General features: G+C 44.1%; 1 protein-coding gene across 4 annotated transcripts in view; it reads left to right on the top strand.

Annotated features, from left to right (window-relative positions):
* DHRS7 (dehydrogenase/reductase 7) overlaps positions 1-23,509 on the top strand; it is a 53,285-nt gene extending 29,776 nt beyond the window's left edge. For all 4 annotated transcript variants that reach the window (XM_075926349.2, XM_075926350.2, XM_089778328.1 and 1 more), the window contains 5 exons: positions 529-635; positions 2,731-2,970; positions 11,639-11,761; positions 14,877-15,092; positions 23,275-23,509. In XM_075926349.2, the coding sequence (XP_075782464.2) occupies positions 529-635; positions 2,731-2,970; positions 11,639-11,761; positions 14,877-15,092; positions 23,275-23,313 (725 nt within the window). In that variant the 3' untranslated portion in view covers positions 23,314-23,509. The remainder of the gene's footprint in view (positions 1-528; positions 636-2,730; positions 2,971-11,638; positions 11,762-14,876; positions 15,093-23,274) is intronic.
* The last annotated feature ends 1,025 nt before the right edge of the window (positions 23,510-24,534 follow it).

Here is a 24,534-nt window from a genome sequence, read left to right as displayed (position 1 = left end):
AATCAGCCGCTGATCAGTTTCAGCAGCAGCTGACTTGGGGATGCCTGGGGTTCTTAAGTTGAATCTGTATGTAAGTCAGAACTGGCGTCCAGATTCAGCCACTGTTGAAACTGATCAGTTTCAGCAGCGGCTGAATCTGGACGCCAGTTCCGACTTACATACAGATTCAACTTAAGAACAAACCTACAGTCCCTATCTTGTACGTAACCTGGGGACTGCCTGTATTCTTTGAAGAATGGAGTGCGCATTGGTATGTTCAAGGTACTCAAAACGATTTCATTTAATAAGATGGTACTTGGTATTCATATTGTAACTTATATGACTCCATTAGCTGATTGTGTGTGTGTGTGTGTGTGTGTGTGTGTGTGTGTAAAAAACATCTGTTCCCATTTTAATGAAGTTTCTTTTTTAAAGCTGTTTTGGTGATGAGGCTGATGGATTTACTACTTTAAAGTATCAAGAATGAAATATGCCTTACTGATACTGTTCTGGCTGGAATGCTTCTTTCAAATACTTTTTTTATTTTAGAGATCTCCAACTTGAGCAGTAAGGATATCTTTGTTTTGCCTCTTGATTTGATGGATAGAAGTTTCCATGAAGCTGCAACTAAAACCGTTCTTCAGCATTTTGGCAGAGTGAGTTGAACTTTGGGCTGAGTCCTGACCACTAGCCCCCCACCTTTATTCATTGGCTTTGTTTTTATTTCCAGTAACTTGGCAAGGTTGGTTACCTATTTTGTATGTTTGTGTGGATACCAAATCCTTGATCCTACAGTTGCTTGCCATTGTGGGCATGCTATTGATTTCGGTGGAGTGTTCTGCTCATATGCTCATCCTTTCACCTAACTTCTGTGTAAGGATTTGTGAATTTAAGACTTTGATCCTGATCTGTGGCCATATAACTTGATTTCTAGTCCTATACTGAAAAATGAAGAACCATAACTGTGTGTATTGTAATGAAAGCAGGGAAGTTAAAATGAGGTTATTTTACTAATTGAGTAGTTGATGGAATTTATTGGTGACTCGATTAGTCGATAGGGGAGGGTAGCTTCCCCACTATGGCTCTGCAATTTAAAAGGCAGTAGGAGCTGGGCAGCCTGCCTCCCAGCTCCTACTACATTTTAAATGCAGAGTCTGGGCTGCACTAAGTATTAGATTTGCACATTCACAGGTGGCATGGTGGAGCCAGCGCTATGGCAAGCAGGCTTTTAAGTAGGGATGCAAGCAACTAATCAACTAGTTGACTATCCGATAAGCTTTGTCTCATTGGATAGTGGAGACACTAGTTGACTAGTCTCTCTCTCTCTTCCCCTCCCCCCCCCCACCCCTTGCTGCCTCTATCAGAAAGAGGTAGTGGGAGGGGGAGAAGGGGAAGAGGGGTGCTGAGGGGAGCCGGCTTAAAAGCCAGTTCCCCCCCAGCTCCAGTTCTAAGGGGGGGGTAGGGGCGCAGCAGTGGAGTTCCACATATGAAATGTACAAGAGTCCCCACTCCAGGTTCCACATGGCGTTTCAATCTTTGAAATGCACAAGAGCTCCTTCTGGGGCTTTTGTACATTTCAAAGGCAGAACGCAGTGCAGCACTTATGCCTTTGAAATGTAGCAACAGCCCAGCAGGCTCTTGCTACATTTCAAAGCGGAAGCGCCTTTATCGACTAATAGAATTTCCATCAACTATTCTATCAACTATTTGATTAATCTAATTTTAACATCCCTACTTTTAAGCCATCCCCTGCCAGCACTGGCTCCTGCTTCCCCCCGACCCTTGCTACCTCTGTCAGAGGCTGCGGGGCGGGAGAGGGAGAATGCAAATAGTCAACCTGACAACTTGCTTACATCCCTATATGAAAAGTGAACATAAATCAAATTGAAAGAGCTTCATTTGCAGTGTTAGTAATATCTGTTAGTTACATTTCTGTTGTGCATGATAGCTAACTCAGAAACTGATTGTACATATCAAGCATGTGGTGGGAGGAAATCAAATATTGTGCATAAGTGTTGTGCTCCAGATGCCTGGCTCTGTGTGAAGTTAAAGGGACAACAGCAATCTGAAATCCAGGCAGTGTAATGAAGTGGAAAGCTCTATATCAGAGGCAACGGGCGTCGGGGGGAGCAGCTACCAGTTCTAGCAGGAGATGGTTTGAAAGTAGGGATATTAAAACTAGATTAATCAACTAATCAAATAGTCAATTAAATTTCCATTGACTATTAAATTAGTCGATAGGTCACTTCTGTTTTGAAATGTTGCAAGAGCCCGCTGGTCTGTTTTATGGTTTTACAGTCCTATTTTTGTAATTCTTTTCTCCCACACTGCTGTTTATTCCAGTGGAACTCTGGGAAGATGTAAGGGTCAGCTCACATGGACCATCTTGCAGGTCTAGGGCCTTAGATATCACTTGCTACAAGATCATTGGCATTTAAAAAAAAAAATCTACATGCTACATGTTTCAATCTGAAAGTGTTCCTCTATACCCAGCAGTAACCAAGATCCATTAGTTATATTGAGCTATTTTTTGTTAGCTGTTTACTAATCCAGCACCAAGATTAGACAAAGCTCAACTTGGATTTAATTGTTGTGGATATCTACTGCTAGAGGTACTTACACATCTTCTGCAGCAGCTACAAAAGCTAGAAGGTATTAGGAAAAGAAGCTGGTCAAGACTTGGGCTCCCTCAGGGAAAACCCATTGTTGGTTAAAAGGTGTGTTTGTGTATTTGTTCTCTCCTTATTGAAGATCGATGTTTTGGTGAACAACGGTGGACGTTCCCAGCGCTCGCTGTTTGTGGATACGAAGCTGGATGTCTATCAAGCCATAATGGAACTTAATTACCTGGGTACAGTCTCCTTAACTAAATATGTCCTGAATCACATGATCCAAAGGGAGAAAGGGAAGATTGTGACCATGAGCAGTGTAATGGGCATCATGGGAGCCCCCCTCGCCACGGGATATTGTGCCAGCAAGCATGCCCTCCAGGTAAGCTAAATTAGCTGTCTCGGAATACAGGGCTCCTGTATCTCCAGGAAGCTTCATTGCAGAGGTGGGGAACCTTTCTTTGGGTCGTGTGGAAGGGGTGCTGACACAGAAAAATCAGTCAGTATAAAAGTGAAACACACAAACCTGAGGTAGCCCCTAACTGAGAAGCAGAAAGATACTCCTCACATTCCCTTTGCACACCATAACCTAGGGGGCCCCGGGCTAGTAAATTTGTGGAACTGCCTTAGGCTCTGGATTGGGGCCAGAATTGAGGGATTGTGTGTGGGAGGGAGCTGATAGGAAGCAGGTTTGGGGTATGGGTGGGAGGGAGAGTGCCAGAGGAGGTTGGGGGTAGATGGGTCTGGGCAGGAGGTAGGGTGCAGGAGTGAAGGGGGGCGGTCTGGATGATTGGGGGGAAGGGGTGGAAGCATACTTGGCACAGTTCCCTGGGACGCACATGACTAGTCCCCGCCCCCTGCTGCTCCTATTGGATGCAGTTATGGCCAATTGGAGCAATGAGGGAAAAGCCTCCAGGCATCTTTGCTGCACTGCCTTTTCTCTAGTTGGGGGGAGTGGGAGGGAGAGCGCAGCATGTGGAGCTGTTTCCTTCCTCCCCTTCTTCTCCCCCCCCTCGCCCCCGGCAGGCAGAGCCCGTGGGTCGGAGCCATACCCTGCTTGCCTGATTCCAGCCCATGAGGTTCAGGACTCCTCCTCGCAGTGGGGATCCTGTGCTGACAGCCCAGCCCTGCAGGAGGGGATTGCATGGATGGCAAGTTTTTTGAGCTCATGGTGCCCTAGCCCCAGGAATATTCATGGGCCCAACTCCCTGCCTGCCACTCCCTGCATCCCTCTGACCCATCTGCTGCCCATGTGCTCCTGGGCAACTTAAAACTTGAGCAATGCAGGGCACAGAAACACCCCGCCCTCCCGCTGCAGGAAGCAAACAGCAGGAAGCAGCTCTAGCCCCACTATCCTGCCAGTGGCAGCGGCCTCTTGGGCATTTTAAGCTGCCCAGGAGGAGCAGGGGAACACACGGGGGCAGGGAGTGTGGGGGTCAGCAGGCAGTGAGACTGGCAGTGTGCCTGGAATATTCCTGGTGCTGGGGCATCACAGGCCCATATAAACGTCCTGCTTTATGAACCTGGGGCCCTGGTCACGGGGGAGGAAGGAACGTTCCCCCACAGCTCAGTCTGGGAAACAGGAAGGGGCCAGGGGGCCATGCAAGGCAATTGGGGAAAGCGCAGTCTTTCTGGGCCAGCACTGATGAGGGGGACTCAGAAATGGCTTGTGGTACGAGCACCTCCTATAGCTTGAGTGTGGAATATGAGTAGTTCTGTGCAGCTAACAGCTTCTGCTCTTGAGGCAGGGAGTTTATGAACAGAGGCAGTGTGATTACATTTAACAAGCCTTTTGTTATCTTAAATTAAGGATTCTTAGATGATCCTGAAAGATGGGAAACAGTAGAAATAAATGGTCCAGTCTCAGAATGGAGAGAAATAAATAGTGGTGTCCCCCAGGGACTTGTACTGTTCAGCATAAGCCATCTGCAAAAAGGGGTAAACGGTGAGGGGGCAAAATTTGCAGATGATAGAAAATCATTCAAGAGTTTAAGTCCAAAGCAGGCTGCAAAAAGTGATCTCACAAAACTGGGTGGTGTGAAAACAAAATGGCAGATGAAATTCAATGTTAAATGCAAAGTAGTGCACGTGGCAAAATATAATTGTAATTATAAGTACAAAATGACAGGGCCTAAACTAGCTGTTACCCATAAAAAAAATTATTCTAGAATCATTTGCTCTAGAAGCAGAGCAGTGGAAGTTTATAAGAATCCCTTTTGCTGTGCTTGTATCATTCTGAACTGCAGAATATTCATTCTCCATCTTCAGAAGACTTAAAAATATCTCCACTTATCAATGGGACAGACAGCTAAATAATGTAACTGTCCATACTGTGCATCAAGATTATATCAGGGAAATATATGTAAATGAGATGGATGACAGTTTGATCCTGAAACTATAGTCAGACATAATGTCTTTAAAGTGGGATGTTAGTGAACATAGTTGATAGGTGATTGCAATGATTTTAATAATATAATTCATAACATATTTATGTAGTTCATAACAATAAAACAAAGATACCAATATTATTCATTCAGTAACTAGAATATGAAACGCCACCTCCAAAATCGGCAGTGTGCCCCTCCCAAACCCACACCTGTTTGAAAGCACCCTTGGCAAAAATAAATCCACATCTATGCCCAAAATCATAAACTGTCTAACCACCGTAAGATCTTGGTGGGTTTTTAAAAAATCCTTTGCCTTCTGGCTTTGGAGCCTTTAGCATGTTCCCTTTCAAGCTTTTCCTGGCCTGTGTGGCTTCAGAGACCCCTTTCAGTGAAAGCTGAGTTTCTAATAATTTGATTCCAGAAGCTGGAGCATTAAAGAAAACACCTAAAACTACAAAACTCAGTAAAAGTCACAGGATTCAGCATTCCTCTATGTTGAGGGGCACAGTGAAATCATTTAAAAAAAAACCCAAACAAACCAAAAACCACCAAACAATTCATGTAGAACAGTGGTTCCCAAACTTTTCGGCATCACGCCCCCTTTTTGATTTTTGAGAAACCCTCACGCCTCCCCCACCCCAAGCAAAACATGTTGAGCAAAAAAAAAAAACTGACTGGGGCCAAAAACCAAAAATAGCAGCAAAACTTGGGGGTGTGTGTAATTGATCGGGGGGGAGGTGCTGGGTTGTCTCGCGCCCCCCCTTCCCTCCAGGGGCACACCAACCAGTTTGGGAACCCATGATATAGAACATTCTGTATGACAGCTGTTTCCTTGTAAATCTTTTATACTAGAGTAAAAGCCAGGCTATTCTACTAAAAGATCATATATACTACTACCTGTCCAGAAACATAAAAGGCTGTGTCTAGACTGCATCCCTTTTCCGTAAAAGGGATGCAAATTAGACACATTGCAATTGAAGCGGGGATTTAAATCCCCCCTGCTTCATTTGCATAAACATGGCTGCCGCTTTTTTCCGGCTCAGAGCTTTGCCGGAAAAAAGCACCAGTCTAGATGCAGATCTTTCGAAAAATAAAGCCTTTTCCGAAAGATCCCTTATTTCTTATTTTAAGAGGAATAAGGGATCTTTCGGAAAAGGCTTTATTTTCCGAAAGATCCGTGTCTAGACTGGCGCTTTTTTCCGGCAAAGCTCCGAGCCGGAAAAAAGCGGCAGCCATGTTTATGCAAATGAAGCGGGGGGGTATATAAATCCCCCCCCCCACACTTCATTGCAATTGCGCTGTCTAATTTGCATCCCTTTTACGGAAAAGGGATGCAGTCTAGACACAGCCCTACAGTATAGTGCTGTGTTAGATATAAACTACTAAAAAAGCATCATTCCTCTGCATAGTGAAGTTTCAAAGCTAACTCCATGTTCAGTTACAAACTTCTGGAAAAAAAAAAACCCTACCATAATGTCATGGTCCAAACTACAAACATTTCAAAGTTAAACGACCTCCATTCCTGAGGCTAGTAACTCTGAGGGTATGTCTACACTACCCCGCTAGTTCGAACTAGCGGGGTAATGTATGCATACCGCACTTGCTAATGAAGCCCGGGATTTGAATTTCCCGGGCTTCATTAGCATAAGCGGGGAGCCGCCATTTTTAAATCCCCGCTGCTTCGAACCCCGTGCAGCGCGGCTACACGGGGCTCGAACTAGGTAGTTCGGACTAGGGTCCTATTCCAAACTACCGTTACTCCTCGTGAGCTGCTGTGGCAAGAGAGGGTTGGGGAGAGTCCTTTTTCTACCTTTCACAGCTCTTCCCGCACTACAAACAACTTACCCCTCACAGACCTCTGCCCCAGCCCTGAGCCCACTTACCACACTGTGAACCTTGCTGCCCCAGTCAGTCCATACATGTGTGGAATGAATTTTGCATGTGCACCAGTATGGAATTGATGTATTCCCACCTTCATAGTGGTGCACATTGCAAAATTCATTCTATATATGAACATTAAAAAATTAGTAGGAACACTACTGCACCTCTCATGAAATACTTGGTATCTTTCAGCATCTTGCCGATTAGACCCACCCTTTCTTACGCCCCACCCTTCTAGGTTGTTGCATTTATCTTCACCAGTGCAGAAGGCTCTGAGCAATAGGTCGGGAAGCAAAATGGCTGAAAGGGTTGCATATGAATTTGCATAACCTTGTGGAGTTAGATATGATCTGCCTTCAGCACTGTGCTGTGACTTTCTGCTAAAGTGTAATTTGTTTTCAGCTTAAACTACAGTGCTGTTCTGGTCTGGTGAGTGACTTTGTAAAGAAGGTTCCATTTTACACAATTTTGTTTCAGTAAACCAAGCGAACATCTGCTGTGTGCACCTTCATGTCAGGTGCTGAGTAAAGTACAGGGCTGGCACAATAAGCCAGTCAATAAGCTTTGAAAGAATGTGCCCAAGGCATGAGACAGATGTCAGTTGTTACTGAAAATTCCTTCAGCAGTAGAGATGAGAGGCAGAAAATATACCATTACTACCTGAGATCATAGGTGGATGTTTGAGCTTTCCATTAAACAGTCAGCTTTTGACCTCTGCACTGAGAGAGCTGATGTCTTAAAAACCACAGTTGACCCTTGTCATTGAGAAAAAAACCATATAAACATGAATACCCTCCCCCCAGGGTCATTTCTATAGTCTTTTCTGTAAACTCCATTCTGAATGCTTTTATGTCTAAAAATCACAGTTGACCCTTGTAAATCACCTTTTGAACACAAGGCTCTAAATCCCTAGGCATAGAGCACTTTGCTAAGCGGTGTTAAGGTGGGTTAATTATAAAAAATAAACCCCAGGACACAGAATTAACCTTAGCTTAATCTAACATTCAAAAGCATGGAAATGAACAATTCTACCACTCCTGCAGCCTTAACCTATAGCAAAACAAGCCTCCAATCTTCTTTTCTCTATTTCTTTCACAGCTAGAGACCGGTTCTATGCATTGCTATTCACATAGCTACCTAGAGGTTTGTAGGATTAGGCCCTCTGCTTTGCAAGATGTAACATTTTTCAACAAAACCTTTTATAAGGGCTTTTAAGAAATTCCGGTTAGGAGAGTGGATATCTTTGTGTAAGAGTCAACGTATTGATTCACTGACCACGCTATTATTGTCTTCATTTTGTGACAGTTAAAGTCTGCATTCTTTAAAAATACAAACCGTCAACTTTAAAGATACTGTATTTGTAAAGACATGTATGTCTAATGCTAGTGTGATGATAAAGGAGTACCCTTACCTTAAGTTTTGAAGTGGCCTTTATTCCTTGATCTGGGCCTAGGGTTTGTATTTGCTGATCCTTAATTGGTGGCACATGGAATCTTAATAAACAATGCAGACTGATGGACTTCAGCATGCTCTTTATAGAAATTCCTAATTTGATAATTGGTAGCACATGGAGCCTCAATGGGGCAATGACAGCCTTTAATATTCAGTCTAATTAAGAATTTGTATTATTGGTGGCATATGGAATTGCACTAAAGAATGACCAATGATGCTTTAATTTGCTGTCTAATAAAAAATTTCTACAATAGGTGCCTTGCACAATAGCCGTGCAGTTAGGAGCAGAACATCTTAGTGTCTGTGGTCAATTGAGTTGAAAGCAGAGCTGGATGGATAGTGGTGTTTTTGTTCTGCCACCATCCTCCCCCGAAATGCACTCCTGTGAGGGTGCCATCAGGTGCCATTATTAGAGTTGCTGAGTGGCCTGTGTATTTCCATACTTTCAAACATTGGGGGCTTTCTTTGAAGCCTGCACTAATATCTAGGTTTCTTTTTAACAGTGCATGTCTCTGAATAGCAATGTTATAAAATCACTGCTCTGTATTCCCAGCCACTGTGCAAGAACCAAAGCACCAAATAAATAAAATAAAAACCACAGCAATAGAGTCTCTGAACGAGCTCGACAGAGTCATGGAGTCTCAGTGCCTGTCATGGGATTTTTATGCAGTGTAGGCATTAGGCACTGTGTAGACAACAGAATTTCTAAGGTCTTTAAGAGCCAGAATAGGCTCCATCTTGCTTTCCAAAGCTGTTGGCTCTGAAGTACCAACAGAAAAAAGACAGTGTTGTAATAAATGTGATTTTGAATACTTTCAGTGGCAGTTCTGAGTTTAAAAAAAATATATATATTTTTTTTTTTACACTGTTGCTCTTCAGTGTTAAGGAAGAGAACTAACCAAAGACATGGGAAAAAAATACATCCTTGACTGTCTACAAGCAGCACCAAATGTAACCCTGCTTCTTGAGGCAGTATTGTGGAGGGGACTGGCCACTCCCTATGCTATGAATTCTAAGCTGGACATCTTCCAAAGCAGGGATCTAATTCCCAGTATGGAGATTGGTGTGCTGGGGGATATTATTTGGGCCTGTTTATGCCCCTATATTGTGGTGTGAAATAGGGGATGTGACTTGGTAACAGTTAACGGTTACCAGGGAGCAACCTTCTGCCCATGGCCTACTGTGTGTGGAGGGCTGCTGGCTCCCAGCCTGTGTGGGCCAGGAGTGGGCATGCTTGTGCAGGAAGGGGGAGTAGCAGCAGCAGGGGTGGCCTCCCGGCTCGGCAGGCTTGCGCTGGGCTGAAGCGGGGAGAAGGAGGGTTGCCAACTCCGAGCCGGCACAGGCTGGGAGCCAGCAAGACTCCTCCAGCTGCTTCCACTTCGCATCCCCTCCCTCTGTGAGGCTGCTGACTCCAGGCCCACAGGGGCTGGGAGCTAGCAGTTCTGTAGGGATGGAATAGCCTCTGCCCCCAGTGTGGGGGCCTCTCCCTCCCCCCTCGTCCATCTCCTGCTTAATCAGTTAACCAGTCATTTAACCGGATAACTAATTAAACAGGATTTTACATCACGAGCATGGTGCTAGGCTAGGCCATGCGGATGTGTGTGACAAATGGAACCGTAGGATATTTGTACTACGTGGGTTTATTCCTGATTCTGTTCACCAGGCCATAAATCAACTAACTTTCAATGATGAACTCCCCGGGAAACACATGCTGAATGGCATGTTTCCATGGGTGGCTGGGTAATTCCTGGTTTGGGGATGCAAGCCCCAGACCTGCCCCTTGTGTCCAAGGCCTCACCCCTTTTGTGCCTCCTACAACCCAGGCCCCCTACCATTATGGCCACTGGCGCCTGTCTAATGCTAGTGCCTTCCCACCAGTGCTGGACAGCCGCCCAGCCCCAGCTCTGACCCTGGCCCAGACACCCCACTTCATCCCTGGAGCAGCCTGACAGCCACGACACCAGCTTCTCTGCCTGGCCTGAACTCCAGCTGTGCCCTTCTCCCTGAGCTGAGCAGCCACCCCATTCCATCCCCACCCATGGCAGCACAGCCTCAATGATGGAGCCCCCCAGCTTCAACAGGCACCCTAGAGAGCAGCCTGCTTGTGAGTAGGCAGGGCCACCCATGGCGATTAGGGAAGATACTGCTTTCCCTTGCTTTTCATTACCCACTGCCCATGCACGCTCCCCAGAGCAGCTACCATACAAAGATTAATAGCTACAGAGCTTAGGAAAGAGTGTACTCCAGTACCTTACAGATAAGTGGGGTGTGTCTACGTAGCACTTGGGAGGTGTGATTGCAGTGAGTCTAGACAGACCCAAGCTAGATCTAGATCAAAGCTAGCTTAAGTAGAGGTAAAGCCGTGGCAACACAGCTAACCCAGGATTATGTAGGTGCTTTGTATAGCCACCAACCGGTGCTGTAGCTTCTCGAATATTGTTCAGTTAGCTTGAGTAACTAGCTAGATTTTGCTACACATGCTGTCGTCATGGCTCCTGAGTATGGTGTAGATAGACATACCACAAGTGTGTGTAATTGAAGTTTAGCTTCACACTTGCAGTTTACTGCTGTGCCTCCAAGATACAGCCTAACCCAGCTCCAGATGAAGTGAAGGGCAAAATTCCTTATTGAATTCCATGGTGAAGAATTGGACTCTTTGAGCACTTGCTCCAAGTCCTTGGAGAAGTGCTCGCTCCTCCCTGTGACACACAATTCATGTCCCTCACTTCAAAGAATTGTTTAGATCATGTCTTGCTCTCTGCATGAAGAGAATCCATAGGCAGTTGATTGCAATGCTTTTTCCCATGCTTCCGCAGGCCTTACTCTTGCACAGTTTCCTTTGACAAAACACTAGGGACCTTGATTCTCTGAGGCCCCAAGCACTATGTGCTGCCACTAACTTAACTTCGTGTTAGAGATGCTCAAGGCCTCTCAATCAGGCCCCATAATACTCTGTCGGTGAATGTTGTACAGACCTCAGAACTGCAAGTGTGGGGAAAGTATCTGGTATAGAGATCCTTGTGCTGCTGGCTGAAGGAAAGTGGCAGCAGTAACATCAGACAATCTCTTATTATTCAAGTTGTTCACGATTAGTTTAGTCTCAAGAGAAGCATTCAAACTGGTCATCAAACACGAAAGATCAAAAACTGGTGGTGGTGGTGGTGATCACTGTTAGTACAATAGGTGACATTTCTATAGCACAGTTAGAGTTGAATGCTCATTAAGGAAGTTAAACCTCCCATTACCACAGTGAGCTACCTAAACATTATCTTCATTCTGTGATTGGGTAAATTGAGGCAAAGGGCAATAATGAAACTTCCTTTTTTCTAGGGTTTCTTTAATTCTCTTCGGCCTGAACTTTATGAATACCCTGAGATAATAATTTCCAACATCTGTCCAGGACCGGTCCAATCGAAAATTATACACAATGTCTTTACTGAAGACCTCTCAAAGGTAAGAAGGTCTTTGAATTTCCCTGCCTGAAATTCTGCTATAGTAGAAGCTAATTTGGTTACAGGCCAAGTAAAACCTTCATTATATTTTCTGATTTAGAATCGAGCTCCTCCCTGCTGGCAAACACTAAGCTGAGAATCTTTGCTGCTGGAAGCTAATGAATAACCTCCAGTGTAATAAAGGAAAATTACATAGGCCCAGATTTTTAATGGTATTTAGGCACGGTGCTCAATGATGCAATGCCTCATTGATTTAGGAATCTAAAATCTTACTTTTCAAGTGATCTAGACACTTAAGAACCTAAAATTCCATTGCTAATAGCTAGAGGCAGCAGTGCAGGGTGGGGAGGTGTCGAGCAGCACTGGAGAGCCAGTGCTGGGGGACCTGGTTTTGAAGTCTGTTCCCTGCCAGCATCAGCTCCTGCTTCCCCGCTGCCTCTGATACAGAGGCAGTGGGGGAGGGGGGGAGGGGGGGGAGGCGAGGAGGAGGATGCTAGTCAATTTGATTAACTGATAAGGCTTAACCTAGGCTTATAGGTTAATCAACTAGTCAATTAGTCATTCACATCCCTAATCTAAATACCTCTAAGATCTGGGTCTTAATTTCTAACTTCATATGTAATCGCATCCCTTACACTCCTTTGCAAATATTGTACCTTTCCTTTCCTCTTGTGCAGATGTGTTCCTTTCTTTGTAGGTGATTTGATTTGCTGTACACCCTCCCATTCTGGGCAACCTGGAACCTGTCACTATGGAGCCAAACAGTGATTGCAAGCTCCTTGTATAGTAACCTGTTAGTGAGAATCACCCTGTTCTCCTTGCATAGAAGCCCTTTTGCAGCTACGAGGGAAGGGTCTGGATTAGTCCTGTAGAACTTTGAAATGCAGAATACATTAGCTGCCACATAAGCAACTTCTGTCTGCTCAGCTCACACAGTTCCCTAGCCTGTTGACTCTATGGTGCAATCATTGGCAAAGCTCCTACTGTCAACATCTTCCAGGCATGCATTCTTATTTCCTATTCAAAGCCAAAGAAAATCTTTCAAGTTCCAAAACTATTTCAACTATACTATCCTACAAAAAAAACAAACCCCTCCTAGTAATTGAAATTAGCAAACACTGTTTTGTCTGCAACCATACCTAGTATAATTCCACAGCATGGGGGAGAACAGGCCACCCTCCTGTACATCTGAGCTTTAGACACAATGTTTTATTTTTTGTGGAGGCAATCTAATTAGAACCTTACTGAGACCAAAACTCAGAAGAGCAGCATCTCAATACAACTCTTTAAAAACTTTCAGGCATCTAGGGGCAAGAAGTCTGATCTTGCCTCTATCCACATAAATCAGGGAGTGTTTTCCTTAGCAGCCTGCTCACCATGTTTAAGTAGGCCAGATTTTTGAACCTCATTGGATTCAAAGAATGGTTAATATTGAAATGTTAGCGCAGAAAAATGCAAAGCATTCTGGTTGTGTTTTTTGACCAGCAGGTGTCCTTGATATGAATTTGGGGTTCAGTGGTGTGGGGCTTCTTTTTGGAAAGGTAGGCCTAAAGATCTCACAAAGGACACCCAAAACAAGTATGTATGTAACTGATCTTCCATTTTCATCATAGCTAGATCCAACACGGCACCTTAAAGTATAACTAGAACATTTATAAAATCCTGCTCATGAGCGTCTCCAGCTTTCTATTTGCTGAAAGTATGTAAACCAATGCTCTCGCCAGCGGTGGACTCTTCCACTGGTTCATCCACAGGTCACAAAGTTAAAATGTATGTCATCCACACCAGCTTCTTTAGAATTCGAGTCTTAAAGCCTGCTCTGCAGTGTGACTCCTGTCTTCTGACGTTAGTACCAGTAAATCCACTTTTATTCAGCTTTACTATATCCAGTTTCGAGTACTTGCACTGGCTATTTCCCTGTGCATGGCGACTTAATTTATAAGCACACTGGCTCAGCTTAAAAGCCATTATAAAGGGAGGAGCTGGCATAGACAAAGACAAGTGTGCTGATTTACTCATTATTCTTCAATGAAGATGTACTGATTTCTGGATGGGAACAGGATTAATATTCTGGTATGAGAAGGCTGGTGTGGCCCCTATCTTTGAAGAATCCATGTGGTTCTGCTGCATGGAAGAGTGAATGAAATGTCTGAGGCTATGTCTATGTCTTTTGCGGAAGAGTTCTTCTGCAAAAACTCTTCCACAAGAGAGCGTTTACACTGGCATGTGCTTTTGCGCAAGAGCATCCATGCCAGTGTAGACTCTCTTGCGCAAGAAAGCTCTGATGGCCATTTTAACCATAGGGCTTTCTTGTGTAAGAAATTCATGTTGCCTGTTTACACTGGCCTCTTCTGGAAGAGCTCTTGCGCCAAAGGGCTTCTTCCTGAGCGGGAGCGTCAGAGTTCTGGCGCAAGAAGCCCTGATTTTATACATTAGAACGTCAGTTTACTTGAGCAAGAACACACGGCCAGTGTAGACGAGCAGCAAGTTTTTGCGCAAGAGCGGCCGCTTTTGCACGAGATCGTGCCAGTGTGGAGATGGCCTGAATGTAGCAAGTGCATGTATTCTGCACAGAACCCAGTTCAGTAAGGTGTTCCCTTTTCTGACAGTAACAGATATAAGCTAAGAGGGGAACATGCATATCTTCCAGACCACTCTCATGCCTTAGGGCAACACAGGGCCAGGCAGCAATTGGGATGGAGTCACTCCGTAGCTTTTGGAGAAAGCTGTTGGGCTCTGGCTTTCGGCCCAGGTGTATTGTAGCTAGACTGCATTTGCCCCAAATCCTACAGTGTTGCTATAAACTATCTAAACCAAAATATACACCTAACTTCTGGCCAGCCTATTTTACCAGAAGCCACAAGAAACTTGTATTTTATAATCCTTAAGGATACGTATTCAATGAACTATGATCCATTTTAGAAATAATGCATAACTTCCCCTTAAGGCTGCAGCATGAATGAGGGTAGAAGGGAGAACAGCACTGAGGCAGTTTTAAATTATGTATATAGTGCCCAAATGCTGCATACACAGGAAATCTAAAGTGGGAGAATTAAAACATTTCCTCCAAGTAAAAGTTCTGTAGCATTTCATTATTCCTCTTTTTTTCTTTCTAGGTGCTAGACAACACCGGTGATCAGTCCCACAAAATGCCAACTGATCGCTGTGCTCGGCTTACACTGGTCAGCATGGTAAATGATCTGAAAGAAGCCTGGGTCAGCGATCACCCATACCTAGCAGTCTGCTACCTCTGGCAATACGCACCCACCTGGGCATGGTGGCTTCTGAACAAGATGGGTAAAATAAGAATAAAGAACTTCAAGAGTGGAGTGGTAAGCCCTTCCTAAAAGGGGTGGTTTTGTATAGCCTTTAATTTCTCTGTATAGACTTCAGCCATCAATGCAGGCTGTATTCTGGGTTTACTAATCTTCATCCCTGATCACTACCAACTTTCACACTACATGAGAATATACATAGAGCTCTGTGCTGACACACACAGTTTGTATCTGTATCTACAAAAATGAGCCATGGATATCTGCATTGACATTCATGGATGTGGATACCCACAGATTTGCAGGATTCTAGATGCAAAAATTTGTATCCGCATCCAGAGCCTCAAAAATTAACTGCAGATGCGTGCATTCAGATGTGGGTAGCCACAGATAATAAAGTAGATAGAGCCCTGCAAATCCACAGCTAACTGTACAGCCTCATAGGTTATATTGTTGATCAAGCAGAAGAACAGTGAAGTCAGTATTCTTATGAAAAAACATTTCATCTCAGGTTTATCTAGCCTGCACTGCAGATGTGTATCCAGCTCTGAATATACATAGTACTTCTTACCTGTACTTTGCCTTGTCCCTACTAGATTTAAAATGACCTGAGCAATATATTTGGAATTGAGACAGGCTATCAGTCTTAATTCCTCTAAGTTTTTGCTTGTCACATACTTCAATCTGTCTGAAGCAAAAGCCTCATTTAGGTGGAAAAACCTCTGAGAGAGGTTATGCACGGTACAGTCCAGCAGCAAAAGTTAATCTCATATGCACACTGAAAGCTGGTCTTTCTGCACAAGTGTATTGGCAGGCAGTGTTCCCTCTAACACTTTCCATCCGTGAGCAGAATGAGTTTTGTGTACCCATACTGAGGTCATGTGCACTTGTTTGGATATGTGCCCCCACTGCACCCACCAGTTATGTTATGGAAGAAAGAATTCTAAACCAGCCCTTTCCCAGTTACAAAGAATAAAAAGAGCTAAGTCAAATCAGAACTTGGACCCCAGCAGCCTTGTTGTTATGACTGACCCTAACTGCCACTGTACTGAACTGTACCATCAGGTAAAAAGACATCACTCCCCACCCCATCACACACACCTACCTGCAAAGTTTGAACAATAAGCTGTTTTCCTTAAAGATGTGTGCAATGCTGCTACACAACACCAGTAATAAATGGTGGCACAAGCCCCCAGCAATCAAACCTCTATTCTTCCCCTCAACTAGCACCGGCTGTCTTCAGCTCTAATGGCTCATCCTAGTGGAATTATGAAATGCATAGGGGCTGCATAGCAGGCAACAGGGCCATATGTTTACAGTGTTGTCTAATACTTGAGGGCCATCTTACCACATTTTAGGGATTAAGTTTCAAAACAAACCTGGGACTAGACAAGAGACAAAGGTGCGGGGTCCCTGCCCCCAAGAACATCTGATTAGATTTATTTTTGCTACCAGGCTCTCCTCTTTCCCAGCCCTGAGTGTTGGGCCACTCATTCAGTCCAGCCCCATGTCCTGATCTCCCTGACCCCAGGGCAAAGGATGAGCTGGCAGTTGCTGGAGTGTGTCTGTGGCAGGGGCCAGCCAGGGACGATGCCAGAAACCAGCAGCCCAATCCAGAGTGAGCAGCACTATGTGGACATGCTGCCTCCAAAGTAAGGGCTGGGCATTGGCTGCTCTCACCTGTCTCCAGCAGGTTGTGCAACACAAACTCCTTGGCTGCCACCATGTCCTGCTCCCAGGTCCCATCCAACGGGAGCATCCACAAGCAGCTCTGGCCTCTAGAACAGCTATCATCTGCCATGGGGCTCCAGCTCTGGCCAGGGTCACTGGCACAGCGGCAGCTAGCTATGGGGCTCTGGGGCTGCTGGAACAGCTGCCCCCTACCACGCAGCCTGCAGCTCCAGCCCTAGAGAAAGGCTGAAGCTAAGGCCATGGCTGTATGGTGGCTGCTTGGGGAGGGGGACAACCACCCTCCACGGGCCCTGCCCCAGAGCAGCTAAACAGCCACTGAATAGCCCTGTGGAGGAAGGCAAGGTGGAGCTTCAGAGTCTCAATGCACAGATGAAACAATGGTGTATAGAGGAGGGGTTTAGATTAATTAGGAATTGAAGAAGCTTCGGGCATAGTGGGGGCCTATACAGGAAGGATGGGCTCCAGCTGAACCACAATGGAACCATTGCTGGCACTTAACATTAAAAACTTTTCTACAAACTTTTTAAAATTAGGATGGGGGAAAGCTGAGGGGTGTGGAGGAGCACATGTTTGGACAGAGACATCACTTAATAGACCCACCTCTCTGTCAGGGGTGGGCAACAATTTTTGATGGGGGGGGGGGGGAACTGCAAGATTTTGAAAAGTGGTCAGGGGCCACACTTTTCCATTATGTTAATGGAGATGCAAGGTTTGGAATGGAGGCTGGGTGCAGAAGGGAGCTTGGGGTATAGGACTGGAGTGCAGGAGACTGGAGTCTGGGAGGAAGTTGGGATGAAGATGGTTGTCCTAGAGAAGGGGACTGGAGTGCAGGGTTTTAGGAAGTGGCCTAGGGGAGGAGGGGCTTGTGATCTGGGGCAGGAGGTTGGGGTGCCAGATTTGGGAGGGGGTATGGGTATGTTGAGGATAGGGGGCAGATGATTGGGGCAGAAAAGGGCTGGGGTGCCAGAAGCAGGCTGTGGCCAAGAGTCTTATTTGTCAGCTGCCAAACTAGCCTGCCTGGCCATGTACTTCATGAAGAACTGAGCCCTGGAGAGGGGGCGTGATTCTTCTGAGCTGCTTGTTGTTCTAACAAGCAGCTCCCATTGTCCGGTTTCTGCCAGAAACCGGCCAATGGGAATATGCTGGGGGCAGGGTGGCTCCTAAACTTCCCATCCAGTTTCAAAACAGAAACAGAGCCCTGCAGCCACTTTTCTGCACAGTGCATGTGGCTGTGGGGCAAGCTGGGGGGTGGGACCCGGTGGCTTGGCAGGCTACATTTTGCCCAGGTCGGCTCTGGGTTCTAGTCAGGAGGAGAGGATGGACGTATGGGTCACATCAGATGAGACACAATGAAAAGAGAATCTAATACATCAGCAAATGGTAGACAGATAAATAGTGACATTTTTAAAGTGCTTATACCAAATGCTAGAAATCTAAATAACAAAATGGGTGAACTAGGCTGTGTCTACATTGGCAAGATTTTGCCACCTGTCTACACTGGCCGCGAGTTCTTGCACAAGAACACCGACGTTCTAATGTAAGAAATCAGTGCTTCTTGTGCAAGAACTCTGATGCCTATGCTCAGGAATAAGCCCAAGAACACTTGCGCAAGAGGCCAGTGTAGACAGGCAACATTAATTTCTTGTGCAAGAAAGCCCGATGGCTAAAATGGCCATCGGAGCTTTCTTGTGCAAGAGAGCATCTACACTGGCACGGATGCTTTTGTGCAAAAGCACATCTCTTGCGCAAAAGCACATGCCAGTGTAGACGCTCTCTTGCGCAAATATTTTAACGCAAAAACTCTTGGTTAAAAGTATTTCCGCAAAATCTTGCCAATGTAGACGTAGCCCTGGCGTGCCTAGTTTTAAAGGAGAATATTGATATAATAGGCATCATGAAAACTTGGTGGAATGAGATCAATGGGATACACTCATACCAAGGTACAAAATATATCTGAAGGAGAGAACAGGTCATGCTGGTGGGGGAGTGGCACTATACGTGAAAGAAAATGTAGAGTCAAATGAAGTAAAACTCTTAAAGGATCCAAAATGTTCCATAGAATCTCTGTGGATAGTAATTCCATGCTCCAATACTAAGAATATAGCAATAGGGCATATTTACCACCTGATCAGGACAGTGACTATGAAATGCTAAGGGAGATCAGAGAGGCCATCAAAATAAAAAACCTCAATAATAGTGGGGGATTTCAACTATCCCCATATTGACTGGGTACATGTCACGTCAGGCTGGGATAGAGAGATAAAATTTGATACCGTCAATGTGTTTCTCGACCTTTTTTTATAAAGTACTCCTTTAAAAAAAGTAACCCCAGTACCTACAATTTTCAGAGAATTTTTTTCTGCCATTGCAATACATTTGTTTAAACAACTTGTAGCCGCTGGGTGGTGAAATTTTTGAGTGTAAAAAGAAAAAAAAGAAACACTGTAAAACTTACATTTAGTTTTCTCCAAACTTCAGTTGTTGACATACCCCCGAGTTCTCTTGAGTATCCCCTAAAGGTGCTCACACCACTGGTTGAGGAAACACTGCCGTAAAGGACTGCTACTTGGAGCAGCTAGTTCTGGAACCCACGAGAGGCTGTTTGATTTAGTCTTAAGTGGAGAGCAGGATCTGGTTCAAGAAGTAAAGATAAACAAATAGAGAGGAACTAGTTGAGAACTTGAAAGTGGAAGACAGTATGGGGGACAGTGATCATGAAATAGAGTTCATGATCTTAAGGAAAGGTAGAAGGGAGACCGGCACAATTGAGGTAATGGATTTCAGGAAGGCAGATTGATAAGCTCAGAGAACTTGTAGGTAAGGTCCCATGGGAAGCAAGACTGAAGGGGAAAAAAATGAGGAGAGTTGGAAGTATTTCAAAGGGACATTAAGGACCCAAAAGCAAACAATTCCGCTGTGTGGGAAAGATAGAAAATATGGCAAAAGACCAGCTTGGCTTAACAAGGAGATCTTGCATGATCTCAAAATAAAAAAGGAGTCATATAAAAAATGGAAACTAGCAGAGAGAGGGTAAGTTTAGAAGATAGGATACACAAAGAACAAGTTAAAAATCACTTAGGAAAGTTAGATGTCAGCAAGTCACCAGGTCCTGATGAAATGCATCCCAGGATACTCAAGGAGCTGATAGAGGAGGTATCTGAGCCTTTAGCTATGATCTTTGAAAAATCATGGAAGACAGGGGAGATACCAGAAGACTGGAAAAGGGCAAATATTGTGCCAATCTATAAAAAGGGGAATAAGAACAACCCAGGAAACTACAGACCGGTCAGTTTAACTTCTGTCCCAGGGAAGATAATGGAGCAGGTAATTAAGGAAATCATATGCAAACACTTGGAAGGTAATAAAGTGATAGGGAATAGCCAGCATGGGTTTGTGAAAAACAAGTCATGCCAAACTAATATGATAGCTTTCTTTGATAGGATAACGAGCCTTGTGGATAAAGGAGAAGCGGTGGATGTCATATACCTAGACTTTAGTAAGGCATTTGATACGGTCTCGCATGATATTCTTATTGATAAACTAGGCAAATATAACTTAGATAGGGCCACGATAAGGTGGGTGCATAATTGGCTGGATAACCGTAGTCAGAGAGTTGTTGTTAATGGTGTTAAATCCTGCTGGAAAGGGATAACAAGTGGAGTTCCGCAAGGGTCTGTTTTGGGACCCGTACTGTTCAATATCTTCATCAATGATGTAGATATTGGGATAGAGATACGCTTATTAAGTTTGCAGATGATACCAAACTGGGTGGGGTTGCAACTTCTTTGGAGGATAGGGACATAATTCAAAATGACCTTAGCAAGTTAGAGAAATGGTCAGAGGTAAACAGGATGAGGTTTAATAAAGAGAAATGCAAAGTGATCCACTTAGGAAGGAACAATCAGTTCCATACATACTAGATGGGAAGTGACTGTCTAGGAAGAAGCATGGCGGAAAGGGATCTAGGGGTCATAGTGGACCACAAGTTGAATATGAGTCAACAGTGTGATGCTGTTGCAAAAAAAGCAAATATGATTCTAGGTTGTATCAACAGGTGTGTTGTAAGCAAAACTCGTGAAGTCATTCTGCCGCTCTACTCTGCACTAGTTAGGCCTCAGCTGGAGTACTGTGTCCAGTTCTGGGCGCCACATTTCAAGAAAGATGTGGAGAAATTGGAAAGGGTACAGAGAAGAGCGACAAGAATGATTAAAGGTCTAGAGAACATGACCTATGAAGCCAGGCTTCATGAACTGGGCTTGTTTAGTTTGGAAAAAAGAAGATTAAGGGGGGACATGATAGCGGTTTTCAAATATCTAAAAGGGTGTCACAAGGAGGAAGGAGGAAAATTTGTTCCTCTTGGTTTCTGAGGACAGGACAAGGAGTAATGGGCTTAAAGTGCAGCAGGGGAGGTTTAGATTGGACATTAGGAAAAAATTCCTAACTGTCAGGGTGGTCAAATATTGGAATAAATTGCCAAGGGAGGTGGTGGAATCTCCCTCTCTGGAGATATTTAAGAACAGGTTAGACAGACATCTGTCAGGGATGGTGTAGACGGAGCTTGGTCCTGCCTTGAGGGCGAGGGGCTGGACTCGATGACCTCTCGAGGTCCCTTCCAGTCCTATGATTCTATAACTGGACCTCTTGGAAATCCTGACCATAAAGTAATAAAATGTAATAGCTCTGTGGTGGGGAAAAACACCTCAGCAGCACAGAAATTAGTAAGTTAAACAAATTTAAAAGTACAGAGACCAGAAAAATCTCTGCAAGCTGCATGGAAACTTTTCAAAGACACCATAATAGAGGCCCAAATTAAATGTATACCACAAATTAAAAAACATAGTAAGAGAACCAAAGTAGTGCCACCATGGCTTAACAACCAAGTAAAAGAAGCAATGACAGATAAAAAGACATCTTATAAAAAGTGGAAGTCAAATTGTAGCGAAGAAAGCATAGACTGTCAAATTAAGTGTAAAAAAAAATAAGCCAAAAAGGAGTTTAAAGAACAGCTAGCTAAAATGTAATAGCAAAATGTCTCCGATTGAGATATCATTAGAGGTGGTTTTGGAACAAATTGATAAATTTAATGGTATCAAGTCACCTGTACCAGATGGCATTCACCCAAGAGTTCTGAAAACTCAAATGGGAAATTGCAGAACTATTAACTGTGGTTTGTAACTGATCCTTTAGCTGTCTTCCAGTGATTAGGTACGGAAGTTGATTTAAAGTGACACCAATATTTAAAAAAGACTCTAGAGGTGATCCTGGCAATTACAGACTTGTAAGTCTGTCAGTACTGGGCAAATTAGTTGAAACTATAGTAAAGAATAAAATTGTCAGACACACAATCAACATGGTTTCTGTAAAGGGAAATAATGCCATACTAATCTGCTAGAGTTCTTTGAAGGGGTCAGCTAACGTGGACAAGGGGGATCCAGTGAATATAGTATACTTAGATTTCCAGAAAGCCTTTGACAAGGTCCCTCAACCATGGCTCTAAAGCAAAGTAAGTTATCATGGGATAAGAGGGAAGATCCTTTCATGGATTGGTAATTGGTTAAAAGACAGGAAACAAATTATAGGAATAAATGTTTTCTGAATGGAAAGGATCTGTCCTGGGACCAATCCTATTCAACTTATTTATAAATGAGTTATAGAAAGGGGTAAACAGTGAGGTGGCAAAATTTGCAGATCGCTATCTTGAGCATTTTGGTATCAAGACCAAAGCAGACTGTGAAGAGCAAAAAATATCTTAATGCCTTTATATAAAGCCATGATATGCCCACAACTTGAATACTGCATACAGACGTGGTCACCTCATCTCAAAAAAGATATATTGGCATTGGAAAAGATTCAGAAAAGGGCAACAAAAATTTAGGGGGTTGGAGGGATCCCATATGAAGAAAGATTAAAAATACTTGGATTTTTCAATTTAGAAAAGAGGAGATTAATGGGGGATCTATGATAGAGGTGTGGAGAAGTGAATAAGGAAAAGTTACCTATTTAGCCCCACAATATTAAAACTGGAGGTCACCAAATGAAATTAATAGGCAGCAGGTTTAAAACAAGCAAGGGAACTTATTCTTCACTCAGTGCACAGTCAACCTGTGGAACTCCTTGCCAGAGGATGTTGTAAAGACCAAGACATTAACAGGATTAAAAAAAGAGCTAGATAGATTCATGGAGGTTAGATCCATCAATGGCTATTAGCCAGGATAGGAAGAAATGGTATCCCTAGCCTCTGTTTCTCTGGAGGTAGGTGACAGAGGAGGGATCACATGAGGATTTCCTATTGTGAACCCTCCCTCTGGGGCATCTGGTATTGGCTACTGTCAGCAGCCAGGATACTGGGCTAGATGGACCTTTGGCTGTTATGTTCTCAGATTCTTGGTGTGCACCTTAGAGGGAACACTGTTGGCAGTATCTGATCACATACTAATACAAGTAGAATGAGATTTTATTTAACTCCATCTTGTGCAAAGGATTTCCACACCTAAATGAAAGTAGAGTGAAGAAAAACATTGCTTAAAAGGTGTTTGTGTTCTTATTACAGGATGCTGATGTCTCCTATTCTCAGAAGAAGAAAGCTTGAGGAGGAACCTACACAACATCCCACTAAACCAAGCAAGTAATTGCATGTGGGAGAGGTTTCTGTCCTCTATTCATATATGTCAAGTTAAGGCCTCTGCTTTTTTAAAAATTCCTTAATACTCCTATTTTTTGCTATCATGTAACCTGACATGAAATTTTTTTAAAGAACATTTCCTAAATAAAAACAATCTGCTTTACTTTTGCAAGACCTTCTATTAATTCATTCCTTAAGTTTAATTTATTCCACTGGTAGGACAGGAAGCTTGTTGTGATCTTTCTGCTGATATGAGTTTCCCAAACCTTTAAAGGGTAGATACAAATCAAACTGTGTCGTTCTATTTCTACCATTCTCACATCTTACACTCCCCGGCCCAGATTCTTCCCTTCTTGGCACATGAAAATCCCTAGTCCCACAAGCTGGTTGCACCCTGCACTGACCTTCAGAACTAGTATCAACTGAGACAGAGGAAGGGAGGGGAAAGTCTATTGCTTCTGAAGGCTGTTCTAGAAGGGGGCAGTTCTGAGGCTGGATAACGTGTGCACACATCAGTTTGGAGGGGAGGGGAGCCAGCAGGATTATAGCTTTCCCCCACAGCCATGCACTGTTTAGGTTAGGGGAAGGCACTTCCTCTCTCTGTAGGTGGGAGAAGTAATTGTCTACACAGCACCCTAAACTTGAAATAACACACTGTTTCAAGCCATCCCTTGTGCAATGAGGGATACCAGGATGGCAAAATAGCACATGCCCCTTATTTTGAAATATTTTTCTAAATAATGGACAATACCTCTGGTATCCTGAAATACCAGTGCAGTGTAGATATACTCTTAAGGCTACCTCTAGACTGGCATGATTTTCCGCAAATTCTTTTAACGGAAAAGTTTTCCGTTAAAAGCATTTGCGGAAAAGAGCGCCTAGATTGGCACGGACGCTTTTCCGCAAAAGCACTTTTTGCGGAAAAGCGTCCATGCCAATCTAGACGCGCTTCTGTGCAAAAAAGCTCCGATCGCCATTTTCGCTATCGGGGCTTTTTTGCGCAATACAAATCTGAGCTGTCTACATTGGCCCTTTTGCTCAAAAGCTTTTCCGCAAAAGGACTTTTGCCCAAATGGTAGCAGCATAGTATTGCCGCAAGAAGCATTTATTTCTTACATGAGATTGTCAGTGTTCTTGCGGAAATTCAAGCAGCCAGTGTAGACAGCTGGCAAGTAGCTGCTTTTGCGG

The sequence above is a fragment of the Pelodiscus sinensis genome, chromosome 5, assembly GCF_052426305.1.
Source record: "Pelodiscus sinensis isolate ZL-2025 chromosome 5, ASM5242630v1, whole genome shotgun sequence".
Lineage (NCBI taxonomy): Eukaryota > Metazoa > Chordata > Testudines > Trionychidae > Pelodiscus > Pelodiscus sinensis.
Note: the sequence above shows the minus strand (reverse complement) of the source record. Positions and strands in the feature narration are given on the sequence as shown.